The sequence below is a fragment of the Ascaphus truei genome, chromosome 7 (assembly GCF_040206685.1).
Source record: "Ascaphus truei isolate aAscTru1 chromosome 7, aAscTru1.hap1, whole genome shotgun sequence".
Taxonomy (NCBI): domain Eukaryota; kingdom Metazoa; phylum Chordata; class Amphibia; order Anura; family Ascaphidae; genus Ascaphus; species Ascaphus truei.
In genome coordinates, this window is record NC_134489.1 from 45,261,242 (window position 1) to 45,289,124 (window position 27,883).

Here is a 27,883-nt window from a genome sequence, read left to right on the forward strand (position 1 = left end):
CAGGTTGTACAAGAGAAATATTTATTTTCAAAATATGGACATAAAAATCATAGAAAATGTGACTAAAATATTTTTACAAGATGACTACTAGTTACAAGGTTAACACAGAAAACAACCAAGTTCTTCTCAGGCAGGGACAGCCGACTACTCCAGTTGCCGATTTTGAGTCAATGAATGAATAAAATATGTACTCTATTCAAATGTATTTTTTTGGTCTAGAACTCCCAAATCACCAATTTTGGCCTTGAGATTTGACATCTCTGAAGCGCATGGAATGACATGTTACATAGCCCTCTGCACAGAAGGGGCGACTGCCGGCCGCAGTAATAGGAAGATATTCCAATTACATCCAATAGACTAAAGCGATCAATCAAAATGTGAAGATACTAGTAAAGTTCGAGAATATCAGGCACTGATCACTCAGCCAGGTGATAAGCCACAGTAAGCAGTATATATTATGTAGGGGATGTTAAAAGGCAAGAAATCCCCTTATTGACAGAACTATTTCCTTGTAATTAAATGCTGAAAATTGGAAGGTTTTATAATTTAGGATGAAAAGGACACACCGTGGAATGGTTAGTGTGATTAAAGCACCACTGCCATCTAGTGGCCTTCATAGAAAAATACAATGTGTGCTTATCTCAACAAGTGGATATTAAAGCTGCATATCAAGCAATATCCTCCTACATGTGTGCTTTTAATAAATCAGTTCTGCACTATAAGTAAACACTTGTAGCATTAAAAAAAAAAAAAAACATAGAATGTTTTAAAGACATTTTTAATGTTTCTAATGTAGGAAGCATGTCCAAAGTGACAGCTCCCTTCCCCTTCTGATAGGCTCTGGCTTTTGAGCCCCACCCTCTCTAGCAGGGCACCAATTGTATCTAGTAACTGCCCAGTCAATCATTCTAGGAACTACATTGCCCAGAATGCTGTGCAAGAACTGAATTAAAAAACCCGGAGCAAGCGATCTATTACAGTCGATTACAGGAGAACGGATCGATCTGCAGCTTAGCTAATTACTTGTGTGCAGATTGTATTGATGCACATATTGAATGGGGAAAAAAAAAAAGTTCTCTCTCTTTTTTTTTTTTTTTTTAAACAGCAGCTTAAACTGCAGATTTAAACAAGACCCCTGAGGTGGAGATATACTAAAAGCAGGAAAGGCGATAAAAAGGAGAAGTTAACATGTTTACGATAGACCACCGCCCAAGTTAAAGAAGCAGGTGGAGGGGTGTGTCTTTTAAGATTGACTTGCAAAGGAAGTATTAGCAGCAAAATTAAAGCAGAACAGAAACATATTTCACATTTTATTTTTATGTCTTTTTTTTGGGGGGGGGGGGTTATTTTTAAACATTTCCCCTAAATTTCAATTATTTTATTGTTAAACCAAATAAAATTCCCTATACGTTTGTAATGCTGCATGACCGCTGAAAAACAAGTTACATACATTATAAACCAAATGCAAGCGTGACCTAGAGCGGGCATGAGGCAGATGCACAATAAACATACAACAGGACAATAGCACTTTAGCAGTATTACCCTTTAACAAAACCAACGTACTAACTCCAAGCTTGGCACGTCATTTAAATAAAGTCCCAACGCTTGAAGCCGTGTCAGAGTACCCTGTATAGTGAATGTGGTTGAGTGAAGCACATGGGAGTAAGAAACATACATTGAATATACCGCCGTATAAATAAAAGATTGTTAAAAGCAAACATTCTTAGTGTATCGTTAGAAAGTGACAAGTCCTGGAGATTAGGAGACAGCTCTATTCTAAAAAATCCCACAAAACAGATTCAGTTTCATTCTTTGCAGTAAAAAAAAATAATAATAATCCCAAAACAAGGCATTAAAACAACAATTCATATGGTACAATTTACAATAACACAAATCAACATCATGTGAAAAGGAGTCCAGATGCTCAGACAGAAGCATCAGCTGCCCCGAAAACATCAAACCAGGAAGGACGATGTCTGCTGAAAGTTCCGCTAAACAACAAGAAAAGTAGAAAGTCGTAAGTCTATATCAAGTCCAGCGGTCTATATCAAGTCCAGCGGTCTATATCAAGTCCAGCGGTCTATATCAAGTCCAGCGGTCTATATCAAGTCCAGCGGTCTATATCAAGTCCAGCGGTCTATATCAAGTCCAGCGGTCTATATCATCGTTGTAGAGGTAAAAAACTAATTAAGAGCATTTCGTTACCCTTTTTTCATGAATATAGGCTTAATTAAGAAAAAAAAAATTTTAAAGACTCATTAGACCCCTAATCTTCAAAACTGGTCATGTCAAAACACCTTCCTTTAAATACATAATTTTTCCTTTCAAAAAGAAAATGTAATCGCCTTTTCCTCGGTACTCAAATAATGTAGTTAATGATTTGCCTCCACGTCGACTATATACAGAGCACAAATATACACAGAGCACAAATATACACAGAGCACAAATATACACAGAGCACAAATATACACAGAGCACAAATATACACAGAGCACAAATATACACAGAGCACAAATATACACAGAGCACAAATATACACAGAGCACAAATATACACAGAGCACAAATATACAGCATTCATCTAGCGACAATGCGGGTATGGCACCCTGGTCTGGAAGTAAATGATCTCACCAGATTAGGGTGCGATAACCCTTGGTGAATCCCGCCCATGTATTTTCAAGGTAATTCTCAGGTTTGAGACAATTGGGTGAGAGGAGGCTGCTCTGGCAGTATGTCCAAACAAGGGTGCGGTTACAAAATAAATGCCTTATTGTATCTGGGAATTGACCCCTACTTGTATATTTTTGTCAAAAAGGAGTGCTATTGGGAGTGACAATGTATACAAGACAAATTCCCAATGCTACAGCCAAAATATGAAGTGAAATACTCAACGGGTTGTCTTCTCATTAGTAAGGAGCACTTGGTTATACTTTTGTTGTATACATTGGGTCACACCCGGTAGCATTCCTTTTGACACAAATATATATATATGAAGTGTCTGGTGGGTGGGTGTTGGGGTTAGACCTTGAAGGGATTCTGTATGTTTGTACTGTATATTGTCAACTGGCAACAGTTGTTTGGAGGTTAGCGAGCCCTCTTCCCTGGGTTTAAGCTCACTCCTCCCCACTTTTTAAGTAGCAGGTTTTTTCATGTACTTGTGGAAGACTGGTCTATTGAGACATGTCTCCCTCCATTACAGAGGTGAATGAGCATACTCACAGGTAGTGCTAGGACCTGGTCATGCCGTGTCGTGGCTGCAGGCTTATAATGCTTTTGCCAAAAAGAGTTTAACTATATGACCCTTACTTATGAGAAGATAGTTAAGTAGTTAACTATATATTTGTGTCATACTGGATGTAGCATTGGAAATGTTTGTCTTCTGTTCTAATGCTCTATGATGCCCCAACTGGCATCGCCAGAACGGCAGAGGTTAATAGTTCATTAAAATAAAACAAATGTCTTCTATTGTTAAAAACAAAAATGGAACGTGCCATTTGACGTTGTATACTTACATCACTGCGGGTGTCTGACGGTTGGCTGTAAATTACCTTTTTGCTACAACAACAAAAAATATAACATTGTGCGTTATAAAATCATTAGATATTCCGGAAGTACATTATAATTCCACCATGCACAGTCCTACATATACACACAGCATGCTTCCACCATGCACAGTCCTACATATACACACACAGCACGCTTCCACCATGCACAGTCCTACATATACACACACAGCACGCTTCCACCATGCACAGTCCTACATATACACACAGCATGCTTCCACCATGCACAGTCCTACATATACACACACAGCACGCTTCCACCATGCACAGTCCTACATATATAGAGCACACATGCACCATGCACTGTCCTACATCTGTACAGCACGCTTCCACCATGCACTGTCCTACATATATAGAGCACACATGCACCATCCTACATCTGTACAGCACACTTCCACCATGTACTGTCCTACATATATAGAGCACACATGCACCATCCTACATCTGTACAGCACGCTTCCACCATGCACTGTCCTACATATATAGAGCATGCATACACCATCCTACATATATAGAGCATGCATACACCATGCACTGTCCTACATCTGTACAGCACGCTTATTACATCTGAGAACAGAAGGGATGACAGGAACATGTGGACCTACAGCTCTGAGCCTGTGGCCCTATTCAATTTGCTGTGAAGTTGCTTTTACATTAATGTGCAAGTTATTTAAATGAACTGATGTCTAAGATCCAATATCCTGAAGATTTAACTTGTTCTAGATCCCTTGAGAACACCCCAAATTCTCCCACAAACAGCATTATCACTATAGGAAAAACTAATGTTGTGGAGGTTACAACTGAAAACACATCGACTCCGCATTGTGAAAGTCCAACCGAGGAGATGAAGGATGTAGGAATCCACACAGATGAGAAGCCACAAGAATCATTTCCACTTACTTTGTTTTCTCTGGAAAAAAAAAAAAATTAAAAAAGGAGGTCAGAAAAGATTACAAATCATTGGACACCAGCTGGAGATCCAAATTTGGCCAAAATAGTCACTAATTCTACCGGGGCTTTGATAAGAAATTAGAACAAAAAAGGTCAGACCCATTGAAGATATTACATAGATTGGAAGTGACAATTAAAGAACTGCAAACTAAATAGGACACTTCCCCCACATATACCTATCCCTCCCTCCATACTGAAAACCGCTCCTCTTGCAGGATCAGTAGTGCTTCCACACACCTGTTGAAGGTAGGGAATTATAATGCACACCCTTTATCTCCCTTAAAGCTGCCACATGTAATGCCCATGAGGTCTGGTGTATGTTTATTCACAGGACGCAGCGGGTAATTTATAGTTTACGTACTAGCGAAGTAGCCACGGTGGTAAGCGAACCACACTCCAAACCCAATCAATGCCAAGATTAGAAGGACAATAATCACCGCTGCCACAATGCCACCTACATTTACATCATCTGCAAGAAAGGGGCTGGTCAGTTCACACAAATTATGAAGCACCAAAAATACATTAGACAGTCACCTCAACATCTACCTTTAGAGTTGGCAATACATCCAGACACCTCTGGCAGTAAAGGGGTTCAAATGTACTCATCTAAACAGCCCAGGGTATAGCGAGATCTATTTGACCAGCCTGTGTCTCCCCTCACTTACTGACATCCATGCGCACGGCTGCAGAGACCTGCTTCCCCTCAGGGTTCCCAGCCTCGCAGTAATACTCTCCTGCATCGCTCTTCGTCACAGGGTCAAATTTCTGCAGAACAAGAAATGAGAAGGCGGCTCAGTAACATGTGAGGGAGGTGCAGGGTTATACAATAGCCGCAGAGTTAGAGCTGCACCCAGCACCAAGATTCTCTCACCAGAACTCCGGTTTTGGAATCAAGGGTGTAGCTTGAGTTTTGGAAGGTTGGGCTGGTCTTTGGGTTGTCAGGCATAAGGATTTTGTTCTTGTACCATTTAAACAAAGCAGGAGGGGAGCTGTCGTTCTCTATGCAGGCAAGTTGGGCCACACCCCCTGTAGTCACAGAGACGGGCACTTGAGCGACCGGCACACTGGGTGGTACTGGAAGGATAGTAGAACACAAGTGAGACACAACTTCGGGACATCAAAACATTCAAAGCATGAGGTGTAAAGTTATTACCTAAAACTACCAGATGGAATGTGATTTCTCCATAACTGGTTTTCCCATCGGGGTTTGTGACAGAAGAAGTGACCTCACAGACATAATCTCCAGTGTCCTTTCTGTTTATGTTTCCTATCCCGAGGCCTTGAGGGTAGGTAGAAGCGCGGTCCTTATAGGGTGCTGCACAAGAACAGAATGACAAAGATATGAAGTAAAGAGACTCCGCCAGCCTGTGAAACTGCTGCCTTTAGACTTCACATCCAGCTCACATTCATTTTTTCAGCTTTCTGATGTTGACAAGAACTGTTAAACAGAGTACTGTAATGATTACATTGATGTTAGGTCACTTTACCTGTAAGGGCTCCGTCATAGTACACAAGGCTGGTTTCCTGGTCCTTTCCAACAAATTTCCACTCCACCCGTGGAGACTGAAAGTCACTTGTATACTGGCATTGAAACTCAGCAGCTGGGAGACCAGGAAAGAAATATTTTAGTTCACACTGACCCGAAATAGAGTCTTTCATGGAGGACAGGAGACAGATATTGTACTAGTCAGGTCTGGGTCCGTAAGTTACACACAGTTCTTTATTCCCCAACCTCTGCGGTGTGTTGTAAATAATACACAGACTAATTTACATGACAATTATTTTTTTTATTTTTTTAAATCATGAAATTCACACTCTTAAATTTGTTATTTGGAGATTGCTCTACAATATTTGTTAGATCTTTTGTCCAGTAATGCACAACATTAATTCTCCACCCAGGAAATGAGGTAACAGCTTACCATCGCCTTCCTTCACGGTGATATTCTGTTTGGGTGTGGACACCGCTCCCAAAGCTTCAGCCACTGGAAAAGGAAGAAAGCCACCATGAGGTAAATAATAAAATGCCCACACAAAAGCATGGAACAGGTGAAAAATTAGGGCCAGCATTGGTCCATGTCCTTTTCACTGGACATTTCTTGTCCACGTCACTTGGTGGCACGGATATCCGTTGTCCCATCACCAGGCTTGCAGACAGTCCCATGTGATAAAGGTCACCTCTTATGAAACATTTCACCTGCAATCACTGTATCCCCAACACTCATGATTGGCATCACTTGAATACCTTAGCCTCATGTTAATATTAGGGCACAGAACGCCTGATCCCTTCACCGCTGAATTGTATTATATTACGGGTGCAATATTCCTAGATTTTGCAAAGGCTTTTGATACTGATGATCACATGATCTTGTTAAACTTCAGTGCTCTGGAATAGGGGAACACGGGTTAAACTGGTTTCATTCCAATGTATCGGGTAGATGCCAATCTCTCGGACTCAATCGCCAACACTTTGTATGTAAATCTGTGGAGTCACACAAGGCTCTGTTCTGGGGTCCCTACTCTGTTCAGTCTTTATTAATGATCTACCTTCCGCGTATAAAAGGCAGCTTTAATGCACATTCATGCGGATGACAATCTTATATACACACAGCACAAGACTCTCTGACCATGGACATGTACTTCAATCTGATTTTTCAAGACTTGAATACTGGATTTTTCAAAACGGAAAACTGTAACATTAGTATTTGGGACTAAGACTAAATATCTAAAACTTCCAAAGACCGCTACACATCAGAATCAACTAACACCATTCTAGCCACGGCCCCTAGTTTTAACTATCATATGGCTTGACACCCATTTAACATTTGGGTTGCACATTGATACCCAGACATCCAAAACCTATGCCAAACTGGGTGTACTTTATAGGAACAAGTTCTCCCTAAGTCTGCTGGTCAGAAAGCGTATCATACAACAGATACTAATATCAATTATAGATAACGGGGACATAGTATATGGCACAGCACCCCAAACTCACCTTAGCAAACTAGTCAGTCACCCTCTACAAATCAATATACTGCTTTGTTCCACAATGTAAACACAAAATCACTGCAAAATGCTCCAAGAACTAGATTGGCCATCACTTGAGTCCAGACGCAAAGAACATTTTTCCTGTCTTGCCTTCAAATACTTTCTGTGCAAGCTACCCGCCTATCTGAACAAGCTCCTCACCCCTACCACACACAGCACTTATCCCAAGACCTGACTCCAAAAGACTGTTCACGGTGCCAAAGTTCAACAAGGAATCTGGTTGCTCCTATTACCATGCACCTTAACTGGAACAACCTACCAGATCAAGACTTCAATTGTCTCATATTTTAATCTCATCTGTAACCGTTACATATGCCCATAACAAATATTGTCTGTCTAAATTGAATGTATAACCTCTGTTCATTGAATGTAACTTTGTATTGTCATCATAACTCTGTGCCAAGGACATACTTGAAAATGAGAGGTAACTCAAATGTATTATTTCCTGGTAAAAACATTTTATAAATAAATATACTCACAGATATCCTTAGTGATAAAGGGGACTTTCACTAAAACAAGGGAAGAAATACTAATCTCTATCCTTTATGGAGTTAAACTGCTTGGGGGGGGGGGGGGAAGGAGGTAGGGGGAGAGAAACAAATTATTGTTTGAGCACTTGGGCGTCCTAGGATTGTGTGGGGTATGGATGTTTTAGGGCAGGGGTGCGCACGCACCCCCCTGAGATTTTCTGGGGCGCAGCACTTACAGAAGCCATGCGCTCTTACCCACAACATTTAAATAAAATGACAGGGGAGCGCGCGAGGCTTCTGTATGCCTTTAGGGGTTAGCACCGACACAAAAAAAAAAGTAAGTGAGGAACTAAAACAAATGCACTATCCAGAGAAACCGGTTCATACTGTAAAAGCCACATGGTCCCGCACAGCCAGAAAGACCTGCAGCTCATTACTACGACAGAACATGGGCCCCTAATGTAAATGCTACGGGTCTCCCCCTGCTGTACAATATTTTAGTCACAACTATTTAAATGGATACAAGCTTTTCACCGGTGGAGTAGAACATATTTACAGCTTATTAAATAGGAGTCGCAATTCATTAAAAACAGGAGACTTCTCCTCCGCAATTAAAATTACGACATCTCATGGTGGCTTTGAACCACCATCTGTGTTTGTCTAAACTTACATTTGGAGTTATAGATACACTTCTAGAATCCCAAGTAGTAATATTGCTTCACAAATAGGATTGTACAGAGTCAACAACTTCAATTTCATCCCAAATCACACACATTTAGGAAATATTTGTGAATATCATGAGACTGCTTTATAACTCCACCCATGTGTTGATCATGAATTGCTGTAGCAATTTCAGTTACAGTTATCTGCTAGTGTAAATGTAAATATTTCTGGCCAATAACGTTGCACTGCATTTTATGATCGAAGGTATCAAAGGCACAACTGCACCCTAATGTAATTCCAATATACCCAGCCTCCCTATGTGGGAGTGTCACTTTGCTTAGCTGTTGTTTTCACAGAGAAAGGCCAGTTGGACCTGTTCCCCTGCATTCCTTCTCATATGGTAGAGAGGAGACTGGCTGAGTATCTGCCGAGAAACAGCCTTGTGGGCGTATGTGTCCGCGCTCCGCGTGAGCAGGAACTTACATACACACACGTAAGTGCTCAGCGCTAGCGGGGACACAGCCCATGGCGAACTGCTCACGTGATGCGCCAGCGAGCGGCAAAAAAAATTTGCTTGTCTCTGCAAGCAGCTGAGCGCCGTGCGCTCACGGGAATGTGCACGCTCAAGCTGGACAATCACATAGCTAGCAATGTGTTTGATTGTGCTGAGCGTGAGCACACACGCTCAGCGTCACCGTGGCCGCAGCCTTAAACCCCAAGCTCCCCGGTGCAAGGATTCTCTTTTCATGTTCTTATTTTCTGCCCCGATCCGTGTGTTGTATTATAGTTTTTATGTTAAAGGCTGTCCAATAAAATTATATAGTGCCAAAGTATGCAACATTTTACATAATATGGAGAATCAAACAAGCATATGATAGGAAAGGTTGGGTAGACTTGCCCCAGGGCTCTTCGTGAACCCAAATCATAGAAACACTGCAGGGCCAGCCATGTATTGTAACTCAAATATATATGCATGGTGCTAAAAAGTCATATTGAGAGCACATTAAGCCGTCACTGCACACAGCAGATTCCCATCAACACTAAAAATGTTAACATGTTCTCATGTGTCCCAACAAACGCGAGATCTTCCATACTGCCAAAGCCCAATACTGAACTCATTTATAGTAACAATTGATTATCCAACAAAAAATAATCTATGGTAGACACTGAAGGAAACCGGAAACACATCAGCTCACCGATACCTGAGCCGTTACAGGAAATAAAACCACATGTTCCAGTTGCACAACGAAAAGGTGTTTAAATACTGCACACAGCATCTTGCATTCAATTGCAGGTTGTCACTTGCACTTTGATCTTTGTGCATCCATATGTAACCAGTATTATGTGTTACAATGATCACTTATCCTTTGTCCAGAACATCGAACCACCAGAAGTGCTTCCATACCAGAGGCGACTGCATCAATGTTTAATACATTTACATTAAACATTGTAATTATTATTAAGCCAAAATCTGAACAGCCATGGAGTGAGGGGTCATAATCCTCCAGTGTCAGTATATCACAAATTACACGCAATTTAGAACCTGATCCTCCACAAACCTTACCAACTATGCACAGGGCAGGAAGGGGACTACAGGAACTCCATTAGATACTGCATATATTCCCTCTTACAAACAAGCTCACTAACAAGGTCCTCAAATCCCTTTCCACAGCTGGGTACTAAACTCTCTGAAGCAGTGGAGCTTGGCCATGGAAATGAAGCCTCTTTGTAATGCAAATCTTTCTGTGTATCCCAGGAACCTACTACAACCTGCCACTTGTTTAACCCATGTCACATGGAGTGGCCACCTCCTCACAAGGTAGATACATTGAGACAAGCCAATAATGCCTTACAAAGTCACCATTTTCCACCAAAGAGCTTTCAAATATTTTAATGGCATACTGTTATAAAGGGGCTGTCCGTTCACGCAGCAATATCATTTACACTGTTACAGTGTTGGTATTATAGAGTTGGCATGCAAGTGAATTTTCAGGGCTCCTCTACCAAAGAGAAGCCTCACAAAAACAAATGAGAAATACAATGGAGTGCACAGCAAAACCAAAGTCCAACGGTGTAAAACTCATCCACAAGCAAATAAAGCAATGGTTCAGGCAAGGATGGCTGTGGTCCATGCATCTGGTTACCTCGTAGTGTGCGGAATACTTTTTCCAAATGAAACACTTTGGCAGTGTGGTTTCAGGAACGCGTGCAAGTAGGGTTGCCAGGGGGCTTGTCCAAAAATACTGGCCAAAATGGTGAAAGGTGCGACACGCGAGAATCGTTGGGGAGGAAGAATGTTATTTATAAATTACCTGACTGTTACGTAATTTTTTCTAAATTTCACTCTAAGTATTCACCAATTTATATTCTGTTTCATAAAAAAATTTTTTGGGGAGGAGTCTAGGGAGAGGGGGAGTCTTGGGAGGGGGGGGGAGTAAATGGGAGTCTTGGGAGGGAGTGGGGGTGCCCTTCCGAGGATTTCTTTAGGCAATACAATATGACATAGTGCAAATTGATGCACGCTTGGACTGAAATTTAGGACAAATGACGCAATGGTCAGATCATTTATACATATCTGACCTGCAGTCATACTGTACATGGAGAGCAATACTGATCTTAATGCTGCTCGCACAAATTCCAAAGTTGTTGTACCCCTCATCCTCTCTCCCGCCTCCCTTCATCCTCACTCATCCCCTTCCCTGTCATTATTATCCCTACAGGACAAGGGGAAAAAAGGGTGGTGCGATTAGCCCTAGAAGCTAAAATGATAATAATCAATTGAATATACATTAACAATAGTGTGATACAATTGTGAAACACTCAAAACAAACCTTAACAATACTAAGGCAAGGCTGCCAAGAATTACTGACTCAAAACAAAGTCAGATAATGACAAAAAACAAAATACAAACCGGCACCAAAAAACAAAAAAAAATGTCCAAAGAGTCTATTGTGAGTCTAATTGGAGTGAGATGATAAAGGATAGCTTCAATACTCGCACTTCCAGAAAAGTGCATTCTCCACAGCCAGATGTTACATCACATGTGGATAATAAACAGAAAACATATAGTGCAAACTGCTACAAAATGACTAAAAAATAAAAACAAATAACAATAAACAAATAAGCAAGGCTGACTAAAGAGGAGCTAATTTAATAAAACGATGAATATAAAATTACAAATAAGAACACTGACAAGCAAACTGGTCCGGTTGGTGTAAAATCGCATCGTGCCGCAGTCTTTTTAGGGATATCGGCCTGTCCTCCCGGTGGCGTCGGGCAAATCCAAACACCACCCTGACGCTGTCGCGTAGAGTCTTAGTGTATGAGCTTTTTATGCACTCACGCAGGCCCCGTGGCCACGCGCAGTGTCCCGTAGCAGAGGGAAGAAGTTGCTCCTCCAAGACGCGTACCAGTGACAAGTGATCGATCCAGGAAGGGCGACAGCGTCAGGGTGGTGTTTGGATTTGCCCGACGCCACCGGGAGGACAGACCGATATCCCTAAAAAGACTGCGGCACGATGCGATTTTACACCAACCGGACCAGTTTGCTTGTCAGTGTTTTTATTTGTAATTTTATATTCATCGTTTTATTAAATTAGCTCCTCTTTAGTCAGCCTTGCTTATTTGTTTATTGTTATTTAGTCATTTTGTAGCAGTTTGCACTATATGTTTTCTGTTTATTATCCACATGTGATGTAACATCTGGCTGTGGAGAATGTACTTTTCTGGAAGTGCGAGTATTGAAGCTATCCTTTATCATCTCACTCCAATTGGACTCACAATAGACTGTTTTTGGACATTTTTTTTGGCGCTGGTTTGTATTTTGTTTTTTATCCCTACAGGACAGCCAGAGGAACCCACACACCACACTACGCTTTTCCTCCGCTCTTTGTCCCACCCCCGGCTCCTGCCACCTCCTCCTGATTGGCTTCTGCTGTGTAATGCAGCCAATCAGGATGGAGGAAGCTGCCCAGCCCCCTTGCAGCAGCAGCCCTGCTCAGGGAAATCCTGTGATTGGTTAAAAAGGGAGAAGTAATACCGGTACATACATGTACAGAAAGGTAATACCGATATATACATACTACATGTACAGAGGTAATACCGGCATACACATGTCCGGTATTCTCATTTTTTTACCGGACAGAGTAACCAAATACCGGACACCTGGCAACCCTAGTTGTCCAGTTAATCCACCTTCACAAAAACTGCCCTGCATACTGTGCAATTCATACTGCAGAGTTTGGAGGCACTGGTTCAAATAAGTCATGGAGACATCTTACCATGTGCTTTGTATTTCAATGTTTATAGGACATGCCTAAACAAATGCAGTTTTGTCCCCAATAATTAGACTTGTGTTCCGCATTTCACGGACAGGAGACTGCAAAGCAAAATGCAATAAAGACCTCATTCATACATCTCCCAATTCAACATAGTGCCCAATGTCAGCGCTCAGTGCAGGAATGGAATTATGACTTCCATCACCAGTTTGGTTAATAAATCACAATCACTGCCACCTTTTTCTGTGACAATAAAAAGGACGGAGCAGGTCTATGCTACCTTTTATTGGATCAACAAGTAGTTACAATGTTACAAGGTTTCAAACCTCTCGGGGTTCTCGTTCATCAGGTATGGTAGAAATAAAGAAAACACAATATACTGTACAGTATGTAAGAGGGATATCTGGTTACCATGGGATGTAGATAGGAAGTGTGAAATAAGAGGCGGTACTAACAGGTAGCCTGGTGTGAAAATTAACAGTACAGACATCCTATAGAAGGCTTTTCTCTTTTGAAATGATGCAAAGGCGGCCTAGACATTAAGGAGATGTGAGGGGGAAGTAGCGTGAGACAAGACTGTGAAAATATCTAGCAATATAAAAACCACTATACTGTAACTATTTTATGTCTGGTGGTCTATATAAAGAATGTTATCAGGGAATAGTACAAATGTGCATCTGTACACACACACACACACACACACACACACACACACACACACACAATGAAGTACATTCATGCCTGTGTGTAGAGTGACAAGAAGAAAAAAAAAAAAAAAAGTTTGTGAACCCCAAAGATAATTACTGAAATTACATAGTTTTTCCATGATAACCTTCTTGAATCAAAACCAGTCTTTTCTTAAATATCCAATAGGATTTATATTAAACAATTCCATGTATTTTAAAACAATGATGTATGAAGTGGACAAACAATGAGTAATTAAGAGAGTCAGAGTATGTGCAAAAGTAAGTGAAATCCAGGTTTTATCAGCTAAATTAAAGGGGATAATTAGAATCAGGTGTTTAAATAATTAAGTAGACCTTCAGGGGTGAGTTTGGGAGGCCTCACCCTATATAAAAAGGTCAGAAGCTTTGCGAGTTTGGTCTTCACCATACAGATGTGTGAAAACATGTCATGCCACGATCAAAAGAAATCAGAGGATCTCAGAAAAGCAGTTATTGATGCTCATCAGTATAGAAAGGGTTACAAAACAATTTCTAAGGATTTGGGGCTTCATTGTCAGACAGTCTACAGATGGAGAAAGTTCAAGACCACAGTCACTCTACCCAGGAGCAGTTGTCCTACCAAAATCTCTTAAAGAACAAAACAAGACATCATTGAGGACGTCACAAAGAACCCAAGAGTAAAATCCAAAGATCTGCAGGCCACTTTCACCTTGGCTAATGTGAGTGTTCATGACTCAACCATCAAAAAAGACTAAACAAGATTGGTGTTCATGGAAGGATAGGCAGAAAGAAACCACTGCTCTCTAAAAAGAACATTGTTGCCTGTCTGAAGTTCGCCAGAGAGCACATAGATGATCCACAAGATTGGTGTTCATGGAAGGATAGGCAGAAAGAAACCACTGCTCTCTAAAAAGAACATTGTTGCCTGTCTGAAGTTCGCCAGAGAGCACATAGATGATCCACTAGACTTCTGGAACAATGTTCTCTGGACAGACGAGTCAAAGGTAATTCAATTTGAACCCCTTCCGTCTACATCTGTGTTACCCCAACGGCGGACAGCCGAAGGGCAGCTAAAAGGTGTGAGCCGTTCACGGATGTTAAAGCTACTCTATTTCAATCTGAAACTCACCAGCCCTTAAATCTCCTGTACCCAATTTTCCAACTCTGTCCATGAAATATCTCTGAATTGACTGAATAACATCTGTTCATTTAATGTAACCATGTATTGTTATTATAACTGTGCCCAGGACATACTTGAAAACGAGAGGTAACTCAATGTATTACTTCCTGGTAAAACATTTTATAAATAAATAGGTAGAACTTTTTGGCCTCAATGAGAAACGTAGTTCGGCGAAAATCAAACACTGTGTTCGAACAGAAGAACCTCATCCCAATTTCAAGCATGGTGGTGCGAGCGAGATGGTTTGAGGCTGCTTTGCTTCCTCAGGAACTGGACAGTGTGCCATCAGACAGAACCATGAATTCTGCAATGTATCAGAAGATTCTAGAGTAGAATGTCAGGCCATCCGTCCGTGAGCTGAAGCAAAAGTGGGTCATGCAGCAAGACAACGATTCTAAACACACAAGTAGATCTACAAAATGATGGCTGCAGAAGAAATTCTGCGTTTTCGAATGGCCTAGTCAAACTCCGGACCTATACCCATCGAAATGTTGTGGCAGGACCTCAAGCGAGCCGTCCATGCAAAGAAGCCCTCAATTGTCACTGAGTTGAAGCAGTTCTGTAAGGAAAAACGGGCCAAAATTCATCAAAAACTATGCGAGAGACTGACCAGCAGTTACAGGAAATGCTTAGTTTAAGACATTGCTTCAAGGGGATTCCATCAAGTATGGAATCTAAAGGTTCACATACTTTTTCACACATGGATATTGAATGTTGAAAAGGTATCACGTTTGTGTGTCATTTGATTGATCAGGTTATCTTAATCTATTAGGATTAGTCTAATACAATTTTAGGTTTGAAATAAGTGAGATATGGGAAAGTCCTAAGGGGTTCACAAACTCTCACACATGTGTACACACACACAAAGTCGGGATTCACATACATATATACTGCGCACACGAGAGTCGGGATTCGCATACAGCTCAACCTCGTTATAGCGTGATCCGCTACAACGCAAATCCGCATATAACGCGGGCTGAGCGTGGCTCCCGATTTGCACAAGGACTTACCGGCATCTCGATCTCTCTCCTCTATTATTTTATTTTTATAATATTGTATAATTTATACAGGTGTGACAAAACAGAATCTATAAATATACTTAACAGCACATTGCAATGGACGGCACTGTGTACTATGTATATGTGACGTTTATTATTAGAATCTGACATCACACAATACCTGTGGCATAGACTCTAAAAACAAACTTAACAGAGAGATCGTGCGCGGCAAAATGTTAACGCGATCCCGGTTATAATGCGGTCTCATTCTGTGGCCCCCAAGGACCGCGTTATAACCGGGTTCATCTTTACATATATACTGTACACACAAATATATTGTATTTCTGCGATACCCGATGAAGGACCCAGAGAGGTTTGAAAGTTGTAACATTTCAACGACTACTTGGTCCAATACCATCTACTCCCTCTCTCTCTTTTGTTACTACATGGAAGGACCAACATGGGTACCCACCAATCTTTGCTTTCACTGCTTAAAGCCAATGCAAGGCTAGAGGAACAGATCATGTTATACAAAGTCAGATGGAAGAAACCTGCAGAGAACTGAACAAAAAAACCTACACGGTACACTCAGTATTTGTAAATTAGTTTTTTGGTGACAGGTGACCAATGGACACAGAGTATGGCACATTTACAGGGGTCACGTACAAACAGTGGAGCAATGCCATAGTTATCTCCCCAGCTACAAGAACTAAAGACGAAGAAAACCTCAAGAACAAGCCCAAGAGTCTACATCTGCGTTACTACAAAGGTGTTCATCTGGGAAGGGGAGCCACCGACTCGAGGCTTGCCACATAAACCATTAACAAGCAAGATTGGGGGGGTGGGGGAGAAATCAGCAAGGGGGTGCGACAGACCACGTCACCAAAGCTTGTTATAACAAGATTCAAAATATTGAATAGGGAAGAAAAAGGAATCCAAATGAGCTGAACCCCCACAGGATTACACCTTTTCAACAACAAACACTCACGGTTAGATTACACCTTTGTGAGCGCTTGATAGAGAACATCCAATGAGGAAAAAATGGGGGCGAGGAGGGGAGGAGAAAGTTACTATTTGGGACCCACCAGCTTCTGACAGCACTAGAGCCTGCAAGTGCTGCGAGAGAGAGCCTACAAGTGCTGCGAGAGAGAGCCTGCAAGTGCTGCGAGAGAGAGCCTGCAAGTGCTGCGAGAGAGAGCCTGCAAGTGCTGCGAGAGAGAGCCTGCAAGTGCTGCCGTGCTGTGAGGAGAGGTACAGAGATGCCGCACTCCCCCTGCATCGCTGAAAGGTGAGTTGGCAAGTTGCCAAAAATTCCGTGCTTTACTGAATGAATAATGCCTGGAATTCTAACCAATCAGAGAGCAGGGATTTCAGTAATGCCCGGAATTTTACTGCTTTAGCCTATAATGGAACTTAAAATGTTTGTTTAAGATAATAACTGTAAGATGTAGTGTGCTCAAATATTTTAAACTTCAATAAAGAGTTAGAAATGTAGTACCACATTTAATTTCTAAGTCTCAATCATGGAGTAATATTGTGATAATTTTAGAGTGTGAATAGAGAAAACTCTAACAATAGATTGTAATAAGTAACATCAATAGATGCAATAAATGTTGTTGCAATCTTGAAACACGCCATAGTGACTATTAATGGTATTAAGTAGAACAGCGGTGCACAAACTGGGGGGCGTGAGACTGCTGACGGGGGGCGCGGGGTTTAAAGAGGCCCCGCGCGCTTCCCGAAGGCACTTAAATTAAGTGCCGGGGGAGCTGCAGGGCCTCTGTAAACCTAACTTACCGTGGCTCCGGCGGCTTCCTCCCTGCGTTGCCATGGCAACGCGGCATCAAAATGACGCTGCAAGGTCATGTGACGTCACGTTGCCATACGCCGGAGCGCGGGTAAGTTGGGGTTGGGGGGGGCGCGGGAGCGAGGGGACAGCCGGCAGGGGGGCGCAGAGAAAAAAACTTTGCGCCCCCCTGAAGTAGAAAGTCACTACAGGTATTCTCAAAATATCAATCTTTGAGACCAAGCTACAAATAAAAGAATGGATACATAAAGTACAAATATACTTATGGGATATTTTAGGTCCAATGTAGTTTGGAAAACTCAATGAATATCCTGTATGAAGAGCAGTGTAGACAACAGAGATAGACCATTTAAAAAAATGAAAATATACTTATTAGCATTGTAGAGTATCAGTATTCTTATTCAATAAATACCGTATTTTCTGTATCTACTTCTGAATCAGTGTAGATGAGAAAAAAAAGGTCAGGTGGAGGAAACATGTTTGTATATATATATATACACAATTAATCAATAATGAATGTTAGTCAGGACAAACATTATATAATCTACAATATAAAATGTGAAAGAACTTCTCAAGGAGAGAAAGATGCGTCGCACAGCACAAAAATAGATGAAGGCTGATGTGGGATAAAAATAAGCTTTATTTGCACAAGGTGCAAGCGAGTCCTCTTGACGCGTTTCGGCCTGGAAGGCCTTTGTCAAAGGTGTCTTTCACATTGCTGCATCAAGCGTCTGCACGCCGAGTTCCTGCTGGCTTGCGGTTTCCTTCACCGAGTCTGCCGAGTCATCAGCGAGTACCGTTCAGGCCGCCGGTCAGGTTACCGCCCTCCGCGTCTGCGGGTATTGGGTTGGCGGTGAAGAGCACAGATCACGAGCAGAGACACCCTGACTTCAGCCAGGAGAAGCAGGTATATCATACTGGGAAGACCCGCACAGGCTTTATTAACCACTACAAGGACTTACACGTGAGTGTCCCATATCCCAACCTCATAGTGCTCGCGGTGAGCCGGTTGGGGGGAATGATTATATGTTTCTTCATATTACACTAAGGTTGTGTATAGCCTAGGTCTAGAAGATTTACTTTATCTTTCACCAGCAGGACTATGCTATATTCTGAGCGCCTGGAGGGTTAATCAGATGATTCACCCGTTTGTATAATCTACAATATAAGTAAATTATTCCACATCTGACCTAAGGAAATATATATAAGTCAATTGACAGTGGTAATCTTGTTGAATTTATCTAACACCATTTATCTAAATATTATGATTAAAATGTCGGTTTATGCATGCGGAAGTAGAAATATCCTATGGTATGGATGGGAACACTAGACAAGAAAGTGTTTTCAACTCCCAGTCAGTATTAATACCCCTGCAAGACTATGTCCCAAGGGTATATATCCAGTACATTTCTCTTTGATGTAATCTACTTTCTCTATTACCATCCCTTTGTAAAGATGGAATACCGGCAGTCCTCGGTTATCCAACGGAATCTGTTCTGGAAGTAGAGTTGGATAGTGACACCGTTGTAAAGTGAGTCCCATCTAATCAATGTCGGTGAGCGTTGGACAACGCATTCTGGCGTCGAAAAACAGCCCATAGGGTGGCATTGTAAAGCGTTGGATATGCCATTCGTTGTAAAGTGAAACCGTTGGATAACGAGGAATACCCGTATGTTCTAAGGCACAGAACGAAAATGTGCTTAATGAACCAAGGGGGCATGTGGTGAAGTGTCTGGAGACAGAGTATTTTTCATCTCTATTTTTTTTTATAGATCTGATGTGATCAGAAATTCTGATTTTAAGTGGTCTGATGATCCTCCCTATATATCTACTCCCGCATGCACATTTCAACATATACACAACGTAGTTGGTGCCACGTCATGAATGATCTTCGTTTATATGTGGTTTTTGTAAATTGACACTTGACCCGTTTTGTCGGTGTCGCACATATACACATATATTGCAATTTCCACATTTACGGAAGCCCTTCGAAATATGAGCTTGTTCTGAAGTTCCCGACTTGAATTAGACTAGGCGAAAGATGGTAACCTAACATTTTAGCTTTGCGAAAAACAAACTCTTGGGCTTTTTGTTGTGTAAGGTTTTAAATCTTTATCAAGCTTTAATATTCCCCAATGTTTTTCCATAATGGATCACATTTGGTTTGATTGTCTACTAAATGTAGTAATAAACAGTGGAATGCGGTCTATGTCAGCGGTGTACAAATTGGGGGGCGCGTGTGCAGCGTTTACAGGAGGTCCCGCGCCGAGAGTGCGAGGCCTATGTAAACTTAATTACCCGGCTCTAGTCACAAGTCTATGACAATGCAGTGTCAAATTACGCCTGTTACCATGGAGACGTGACATCAACTGACCCCGCAGCGTCATTTGACGAAACATTAGAGGTGAGGGGGGTGCGCGACGGAGAAGCAGAGCAGGTAAGGGGGCACAGCACAGGGAGTTTGCGCACCGCTGGTTTATGGGATAATGGTCTCGTCCCTTTTTATATCCAATTTTTTTGTTATTTTTTTAACAAATGTGATCTGTTGGTATGGAGAGCTCTCAAATGCTTGTTCAAAGTCATTTGGATAATATCCCCTGGATAGGAATCTTTTTTTAATTCCTCAGATTGTTTTAGAAACTTTTCTTCATCTGAACAAATTTTTTGTGTATTAGATATTTCTATTTTTAATCCGATGTCAGCCATATTATTGTATCTTCCATCCAGGAGGCGGCACTGCTAACCCTGGACAGTGTCGACCACCGAGTCCACTTCCGGTTTTCATGGGTGACACCACGTGGCGCGCGTCCCATCACTTCCGGTTCGGGATTCTATATAGTTTGAGATTGCAGAGGGTACACACTTTGACAAAGCATGGACACGTGTCAGCGGTGTGACGGGAGCTTTGTGACAGGCTATTAATAATACACACCAAAAATATAACTGGGTTGAACTGAACGAGACTTATATATGATAAAATGTAATTTATTCCTTGAAAAAGGTGAACACACGAGATTATACAAATAACAGACAAAATATGAACACTCACTTAAGATGGAAATGATGAAACAGTCATAATTCTGGACTGGCAGTTCATACAGCAATCTTCAAAATCACCAAGACACGAAAGACATGAAGGACAATAGCCATAGGCTGAGCCTGGTTCTTATACAATTATTTCCCATTGAACACAACCTAAACCCAGCCCTTCTCATAAATCAGTGGTGAGGTTGACAGTTTTCCTCAGAGTAAAACTCCTCCCAACCAAGGACGTTTAAAAACTGCTTTTCCTAAAAAGACACCACGTATCCTAATGTATTTTCCTAAACTGCAGCTCATTAACCCCTTAAGCCCCAGTGTGTGTGTGGTGCAGACACTGGCCCAGAAATAATACATTTATACAGGGGAATAAACAGTTGGATGGCTGAAGGCAAAAACACATTATTAGACCCCAGTCCAGTTAACCCCTTGCTTCCCAGGTGAGAGTAGAGGGTGGCCAAATGGGGTGTAACCCCTTTAATCCCGGGCCAACTCCCCTCTCTCTTGACAAGCGGTACCCCCTATGCTGCCCTCCATGCTCTCACCCGTGTTCTAATAAATTATTTTTAATCCTCTGTCTTGAGCACAGCCCCTCACTTGACTGCAGTGCTCCATTTTTTCCCCCTCATTGGATTTTCTCTCTCTGCGTCTAACAACCGGAAGAAAGCAAAGGAGACTGACCACATGTGAGTAGCATACCAATTTTTATATTAACTCTGGCATGTATACCATTATTTAGCTCTAGGGATTACACCCTGCATTAGAGGAGAACAAGTCAACATTGCCCATATAGATAATTTTTGGCGACATTATCCCAATTTGCATGGGTCTGGATACATATCCCCACATTTTGAGCACTCACAACACAGTATTCCTATCACTCACCAACCCAGAGGTCAGTCCCATTCATTCATTACAGCGTCAGTAAATGCTGTTATTGTTCACTACTCGATATCACTGGCTCTCTGAACTTTGTTCTATTTCTCTTTGTGAGCACGAGGCCGATTCCCCAAACCCCATTTTCACAGATTCATAGTATCACGCGGTCCGACCACGCCCGGTGGAAAGGATAATTAACTTGGATATTAGGACTCCAAAAGCACATGGAAAACGTAGCAAATCTTTATTAAAGCTCCATGAGACGACTGGAGAAGTTGAAGAGCTTGCATCGTTTTTCCAAATGAAAACAGAAAGTGTGTCGTCCCAATCTGTCCTGTGGGAAGCCCACAAAGCTGCAAAGAAAAACTTCTAGCAATTGCCGCAGGCAGAAAAAGGAGAGACTAGAGATAATAAATCACCTTCAGGCTAAAAATGATTCTCTTTCAACAACCCACAGAAAATAAAAAACTCAAATCTGAAACAACTTTAGAGGCCCTAAAAGTGGCAAGAGCAGAGCTAAATATATTCCGCACGGCAAAAGCCGAGCAATCCCCCAGGTGGGCAGAGACATTTCTTTGAAAAAGCCAATAAATCAGATTCCCTCTTAGCGGCTAAACCAAGAAACAGAAGCACAACATATCAAATTCATTAGACATGGGGTGCGCCCGAAATTGTTTGGGAGGCGGTTGATACGGCACAAAGAGGCCACGCACTCTTCACTACAACATTTAAATTAAACGCCGAGGGAACATATGAGGCCTCCAAGTCCTTTAACTTGTCTCCGGCGACGCTGCGTTAAATGTTGCGGGGGTCACATGATGTTGAGTTGCCATGGAAACGCAATGCCACATGACGCTGTGTCGTCAGAAAATGCCATATAAAAAAAGGTGAGGGAGAGGGGCACGCGAGCAGGGGCAGAGAGCAGGCAGGAGGGGCCGCAGAGAGGAGGGGCAGAATTTTTTTTTTTTAAATAAAAACGTTTGCACACCCCTGTGTTAGACTACAATTAGGTTCCCTAACATCCTACCAAGAAACAATAGTATCAGAATTCCAGAAATCTATACTACGGGAACAAAGTCTCACAATTACCATTCCAAGGGCTTAATTAAAAACTTTCAAGTCGTTCGACCTACCTAAACCACACCAAAAGAACTACAACTGGTCATTAAAGACCAAAAAACATCTAAAGCCCCCGGCCCCTTTACTAATATTTATTACAATAAATTCTCCAGAGTCCTTACCCCACATCTATTCAACTGAATTGTAACAAATTCATCCTTCCCCCACTATCCCCCAGCATGCTGCAGGCATCACCTTAAAGCTGCAGTTCAGGCAATATCCTGCATGTCTGTTTTTTTTAATAAATCAGTTCTGTAGTAAAAAAAAAATACTTTTAGCATTTTCTGTTTAAAAAAAAAAAAAAAAACAACTTTGAAAGACCAATTTTCTTGTATTCTATTTTAACAAGCATGCTTGTTCCTATAGCAACCATTTACATTCCCCATATTTAAAGATGTCGCCAAACTTTACCGATCAATAGACGGAGAACGAATTGACCAGCAGGTATGCAGTTCTTTAGGCAAGTAGAGATTGCCCAGATGAAACTATTGAAGTAAAAAAAAAAAAAAAAAAAAAAAAAAAAACCCGGAGCTTGAACTGCATCTTTAATCCACAAAGTTGGCAAGGTCCCGACATGCTGTGGAAACTACTGCTTGATCTCACTAATCAATTCAGATATCAAAATATATTTTTAAATCTTGGCAAAAAGGCCAATAGCTGTCCTCCCATCCCTCGTCCATACAGACCAGGTGACCTTTATCCCAGAGACAGGTCGCCAATATTATTAGAGGGATTATAGGACTGAACATCTCTTGTACAAAGATGCTAAGCCTTGATGCAGAATAAGCTTTTGACCACATTGATGGAACTATATGCGAAACCCTAAGAGCCTATGATGGAGCTTTCCTCAAAGCAACATTAGCATTGTACTCCGACCCCACAGCTCAAGTGATTAGCCAGGGCTTCTCATCAGACCAAATTCAAATCAAGAGCTGGCGGGACTCACCAAGTCTGTCTGCTCCTCCCAAAATATTTGCATTATGCATGGAGCCCCTGGCAGCTCACATCCCGAGTAATGTAAATAGAACAGGTATACAAGCAGGAAACCAAACAAACATATTGGCCATTTTCAACCATGATATTTTGACAAATCTCTCTACCTAACCTGGTCAGCGACCTCCCTTACTTCAAACTATCAGGTTTCAAAATTAATAGTAAATCTGAGGCACTGATCAATACATAAAAAATAAATAAAAAGGGGAGGAGCTGAATAAATAGGAGGACTTTGGCTTTAAATGGCAACAAACTGCTATATCTTTTTGTTGGGGTTTTGTACACATGAAACAATATAAATACAATAATTCATGGGGAAAAAATAAATCAAAACACTTACCAATAACTACTACACCCCTACAACTCTCCCCCCCCCCCCCCACACACACACACACACACCATAGCTCATATTATCCAATAACCATGCAAGAACACCAGATATTGCCACAAAACAAAAAGACAACATCCCGATAACTTAATTTCAGAATAAATAAATCTATACATTTTATATGAAGAAAGAAAAGTTAATTACCCTAGGATAAAGACCTTTCACGATGACCTCCAAATATGGACTAACTTTAATATCTCTTGGATAGGGAGAATCCAATCAGTTAAAATGAAGCTCCTGCCCAGATTACTATACCCTTTTCAAACCCTGCCTATCCCTATTGTAAACACAGATATTCTTCAACTCCAGAACCTCATCACAAAATTCATCTGGAATCATCAAAAACCCAATATCAGATATATCCTGTCGCACTACACTAGAGCGGGAGGACTAGGCCTCCCATGCTTGCTATCGTACTATAAGGCTGAGGCCCCAGTGCCGGCGCTTCAGGCGCGCCTACCAGGCTGGCGGCGCGTGCAGCCGAGATCACCGGTCTGCGGTGAGCTGCAGGGGGAAAGACGGGGAGAGCGTGGCGGGGCTTTGCCAAGACGTCACCCGGTAGGTTCGCCCTCATTGGCTGAACCGCAGAGGGCGTGGCCAGCACTCCATCGCGAGTCCTGATTTCCTGTCTTCAGGGAAATCTGTTCGCACACCGCGGAGGGCAAGGTAGGTAGCGGGCCCGTACCCATTGAGGGGCGGTTCTTGTCCCTGTAGCGCCTGCCATAACTCTCAATGTATTACTTCCTAGTAAAACATTTTTAAAAATAAAAATATTATTACAAAACCTAGACTTTCCCCAAGGCCTAAATTAACAGGAACAAAGACAATATCACCAGACATCTAAACAGAAGATCAGACTTAAAGAAGTTTCTTATGCATTTCTCTGCATAAATACACTTAGAAAAAGTAACCATTTAACTTTGATTAAAGACTTGGGTTTACAAAAAATAAAAATAAATTTTAAAGCGCTTCAATGAAGACTCATGAGGCCGCTGTGCATATTACACCTCCGGAGGCTGTCACTCCCTGATGGGCGACTACCCCTCTCTAAAGTCACCATAAGATTCCTATAGACACGTCCCTACACAACCTCAAGAACTTAAAATTATTTTAAGTCCCCAGTTCCATATAAATTGAACACAGAGACCAATATAAATCACACACATAGCCTCCAATCAGGATCCATGAAGTGAATGCTGAACATACCCAGATGTGTGATTACACATGTCCCAGACGACAGTCACTCACAATGGATGAGGTCAGGGAAATTGAGGATGTAATTCGTGATAATGATTAGGCTGATGAGGGCTGAGATAGTTGCCTCAATCACTGCCGGTTTCTCACCACCATTACAGACCTCGTCTTTCGATGACATCACAGTATTAGTAAATGGTGCCATGTGTCCTATATTCACAAAACAGATTCCTCAAGCAGAACTAATCTAACCACACCCTCCACATTGCTACAATTGTAATAATTACTATAATAACCTAGAGCATCTTCTAAAAACATGATGAAATAGGTGTTAAAGCCACAGTAACCATCCCAACACCAAAAGAGCATGTGATTGGTAACTATGTTAGGAGTTAAGTAATGATGTTAGTAAAATGTGTAAATGTGTTATCAAGCAATGCTCTGTCAACAGGTCGCTCCAGATGTGACGTGGTTAACACTTTGGTTACACACACACACACAATTCCTGGGGCAGATGCATTTTAGTCATGATTCCAAAATCTGAGATTAGGGTGGGAGGAAAGAATAGCAAACAGGAAATAAGAGGAAAATAAAACCCTGTACCCTGAGCAGGCCGTATGTTTGATAGAGAGTTTGTCTTCTGCGATGTATAGCATGTTCTAATAAAGCTGATTTTATCTTCATCACTCTTTGACTGGACTCCAAGTGCTGTGACCGCCTCAACCCAACTTTATATGACATGTAACAGAATTATAATCAGTCAGGCTGTGATGGGAAGTTGCTGCTATAAATAATCCTCCAGCAGCCAGAGGTTTACAGGATCTTTACATCAAGAGTTCAACCCCTCTCTCTGCTACTGGTGACAAACACCATTTCGCCTTCAAGCTATGTATCATTCTAGATTGAAGATGTTACCTGTACCACAATATGGATGAACTAGACGCAGTGGTTCCCAAATCCAGTCCTCAAGTACCCCCAACAGTCCAGATTCTAAAATATCATCAGATTAGCACAGGAGGCTCAATCGTTTTGACCAACCCCCTGTGCTCAGGTAGGGATATCCTTAAAATCTTGACTAGGGGTCCTTGAGGACTGGAGTTGGGAAACAAAGAATGGAGGAGTCCATCATATTGAAGCTTCTAAGAATTGATTTTGTTTGGACATGAAAGCAAGCCCAGAAACTATGTGCCAAGAGTACATCTAAGATTAAAAGATCATGAGGAAGTTCAGAAGCTGGAGCCTCCCAGGCTGCGTGGGAGGGTAGGGCCTCATCGCTTTGTACATATACATCTCACTGGGAGTACTAGAGGGAACATATTCTTTAAACATAATAAAACAAGTGATAGACAGCACTCAAAAGAGAACTGATATAGGTGCAGGGTGCAGGGGGTCCTAGGGGACCCTAATTCCCCTAAAATTGCTTCCAATGTGATGTGCAACTCCAAGTAATTTTTCCTTGTGTTTACATTAAACTCATTGTATATTTTGGACATACTCCTGTAGTAGAGCTTTTTTCTTTCCAGACAGTGAGTGCTGGGACACCTTTGTATTTTATATTATTTGAACGTGTTTAGCATGTATCAAAATTTAAGGCATGTTTATTAACTTTGCTAATTTATAGCCAAAAGTCTAACTGTGAAAAGAAAAGCCACAAATATTACAATTCGTAGTCACTTTGTCGGGGGCTTGTTATGGGCTTACAGTCGTACTTCACCATGGGTGAAGCGGTTTGAGAAATATGGGTGGTGGTTTAAGAAACCCTGCAAGATGTTTTTCTCAATGTTTTCCCTAAACAGAAAACTGGAGAGTTCACAGAGTAGATTTTCATGTCAAGATAAAAATGAAGGTAATAAATACTTATCAAATCTGCCAACTACAAGAAACTGAACTTCCAACAAACTTTAACAATGTCAAATGAGGAGGGGTAACTTCAAACAGAAGCAACAACGGATTAGGAAAATACACCATCTGTATTTGTGTAAAACATTTTGCTACCAAAAGTGCAGAGGCCAAAGGGCACTGGGGGGGGGGGGGGGGGGATATACCAGAGGCCACAGGGCACCAGGGGGGGAGGGATATACCAGAGGCCACAGGGCACCGGGGGGGGGGGGGGGGGGATATACCAGAGGCCATCGGGGGGGGGGGGGGGGGGATATACCAGAGGCCACAGGGCACCCGGGGGGGGGGGGGGGGAAGATACCAGAGGCCACCGGGGGAGGGGGGGGGTGGATACCAGAGGCCACCGGGGTACAGAGAGGGCAAAAGACATCTGGGGTACAGAGGCAAAAGATATCTGGGGTACAGAGGGCAAAAGATATCTGGGGTACAGAGGGCAAGGCGATACTCGCAGGTTTCACTTCCGGTCATAGTCATTGCCCTGTAACCCCCTATACACCGCTGCAGCCCCGCAGGGACGGAACTTGTTGTCTTTCCCCCCTTCCCAGTGTTAATGTAAATAGCGCAGGGTGTAAACTCACCCAGACTCAGGATAACGAGGAGCCGCGCGGACACCATGGCTGACATGCCCCGTATACAACGCGCGACAACCGAAACCAAACAAGGAACTAACAGCCCAGTGATGTCACCGTGACCACACCTGCAGGGCTCGGCTCAACCACAGGTACAGAGCAGG

At 42.0% G+C, this 27,883-nt stretch overlaps 1 protein-coding gene across 1 annotated transcript; it reads right to left on the reverse strand.

Moving 5' to 3' along the window:
- On the reverse strand, positions 1–27,883 carry F11R (F11 receptor). Its single transcript, XM_075608174.1, has 10 exons — positions 27,729–27,883; positions 6,433–6,495; positions 6,001–6,114; positions 5,667–5,828; positions 5,385–5,587; positions 5,179–5,278; positions 4,875–4,982; positions 4,463–4,472; positions 3,512–3,554; positions 1–1,991 (listed from the first exon to the last, which is right to left on the reverse strand). The coding sequence occupies exons 1-10, from the start codon at positions 27,772–27,774 to the stop codon at positions 1,956–1,958; spliced, it is 885 nt and encodes a 294-aa protein (XP_075464289.1). The 5' UTR covers positions 27,775–27,883; the 3' UTR covers positions 1–1,955.

What these genes read in the sequence shown, in the direction of transcription:
- F11R (XM_075608174.1), bottom strand. Translation starts at nt 27,774, where the DNA reads ATGTCAGCCATGGTGTCCGCGCGGCTCCTCGTTATCCTGAGTCTGG. An exon ending in ATTCCATCTGGTAGTTTTAG is followed by an intron (nt 5,588 to 5,666) that starts GTAATAACTTTA and finishes CTATCCTTCCAG; the next exon opens with TACCACCCAGTGTGCCGGTC. An exon ending in AGCCGTGCGCATGGATGTCA is followed by an intron (nt 4,983 to 5,178) that starts GTAAGTGAGGGG and finishes CCTTTCTTGCAG; the next exon opens with ATGATGTAAATGTAGGTGGC.